Source organism: Microtus oregoni, unplaced genomic scaffold, assembly GCF_018167655.1.
Source record: "Microtus oregoni isolate MIOR12 unplaced genomic scaffold, Mior012 000127F_ref0000509, whole genome shotgun sequence".
Classification (NCBI taxonomy): domain Eukaryota; kingdom Metazoa; phylum Chordata; class Mammalia; order Rodentia; family Cricetidae; genus Microtus; species Microtus oregoni.
The window spans coordinates 1,490,001-1,491,269 of record NW_024544770.1 but is presented as its reverse complement, the minus strand read 5'-3'; the positions used below and the strand labels follow the sequence as shown (position 1 = coordinate 1,491,269).

At 46.4% G+C, this 1,269-nt stretch overlaps 1 protein-coding gene across 1 annotated transcript in view; it reads right to left on the bottom strand.

The window, feature by feature from the left end:
- Positions 1–311: 311 nt before the first annotated feature.
- LOC121444473 (tetra-peptide repeat homeobox protein 1-like) overlaps positions 312–1,269 on the bottom strand; it is a gene marked incomplete at both ends in the record, with an annotated part of 4,366 nt that continues 3,408 nt past the window's right edge. The window contains 2 exons of the mRNA XM_041646280.1: positions 312–408; positions 998–1,065. Of these exons, the coding sequence (XP_041502214.1) occupies positions 312–408; positions 998–1,065 (165 nt within the window). The remainder of the gene's footprint in view (positions 409–997; positions 1,066–1,269) is intronic.

Below are 1,269 nucleotides of genomic sequence, written 5' to 3'. Positions count from 1 at the left end.
GTAGAGCATGAGACTCTTAATTTCAGGGTCGTGGGTTCGTGCCCCACGTTGTGTGCCAAATGTACCGGCGTAAATAAATGCAATGCAGATATTAAAGAATATTTACCACTTTAATGATAAACTTCCAGAACCGAAGTTCCAGCGTAGTACAGGAGGTAGGAAGGAAAAAAGGGCCGAACAGCCTCCCTGTGTGCCCATTTATTGGCAGACATTGGCCCAAGGCAAACCACGCCCCATAAAGGGGCTGTCTTAGCCCTACAACCAAGACCAGGACCAGTTCCCGGACCAGGACCAGGACCAGGACCAGGACCAGGACCAGGACCAGGACCAGGACCAGGACCAGGACCAGGACCAGGACCAGGACCAGGACCAGGACCAGGACCAGGACCAGGACCAGGACCATTTATTTATTTTATTAATTTTTTTATTTTTTTAATTATTTATTTATTTTTTTATTGTTTATTTTATTTATTCTCAATAAAATACACGGTCTGGGCCAGGGCCAGGGCCAGGGCCAGGGCAGGGACAGTACCAGGACGAGGACCAGGACCAGGACCATTTACTTATTTTATTAATATTTTTATTTTTTTAATTATTTATATTATTTATTTATTTATTTTATTTATTCACAATAAAATACAGGGCCATGGCTAGGGCCGAACCAGGAACCCCAGGGGGGACCCAGGGCAGAACCAGGGATCCCAGGGGGCACCCAGGGACTGGCACCGAAGAGGGGCCCAGCAGGGTCCGGCCCCCCAGGGGGGAACCGCGACCCCAGGGGGTACCCAGGGACGTGCCCCAGGGACCATATGCCATGACCAGGGCCAGGGCCAGGTCCAGGTCCAGGGCCAGGACCAGGACCAGGACCAGGACAATGACCAGGACCATTTATTTATTTTATTAATTTTTTTATTTTTTAATTAATTAATTAATTAATTATTTAATTATTTATTTATTCCTTATTTATTTTATTTTTTCGCAATTAAATACAGGGTCAGGGCCAGGGCCAGGGCCAGGGCCAGGGCCAGGGCCAGGGCCAGGAACAGGACCAGGAACAGGACCAGGAACAGGACAATTTATTTATTTTATTATTTTTTTTATTTTTCTATTATTTATTTATTTATTTATTCATTTATTATTTATTTATTTTATTTATTCGCAATAAAATACAGGGCCAGGGCCTAACCAGGGACCCCCGGGGGGAACCAGGGCCGAACAAGGGACCCCTGGTGTGACCCATGGCCGAACCACGGGTTCCATGGGGAAACC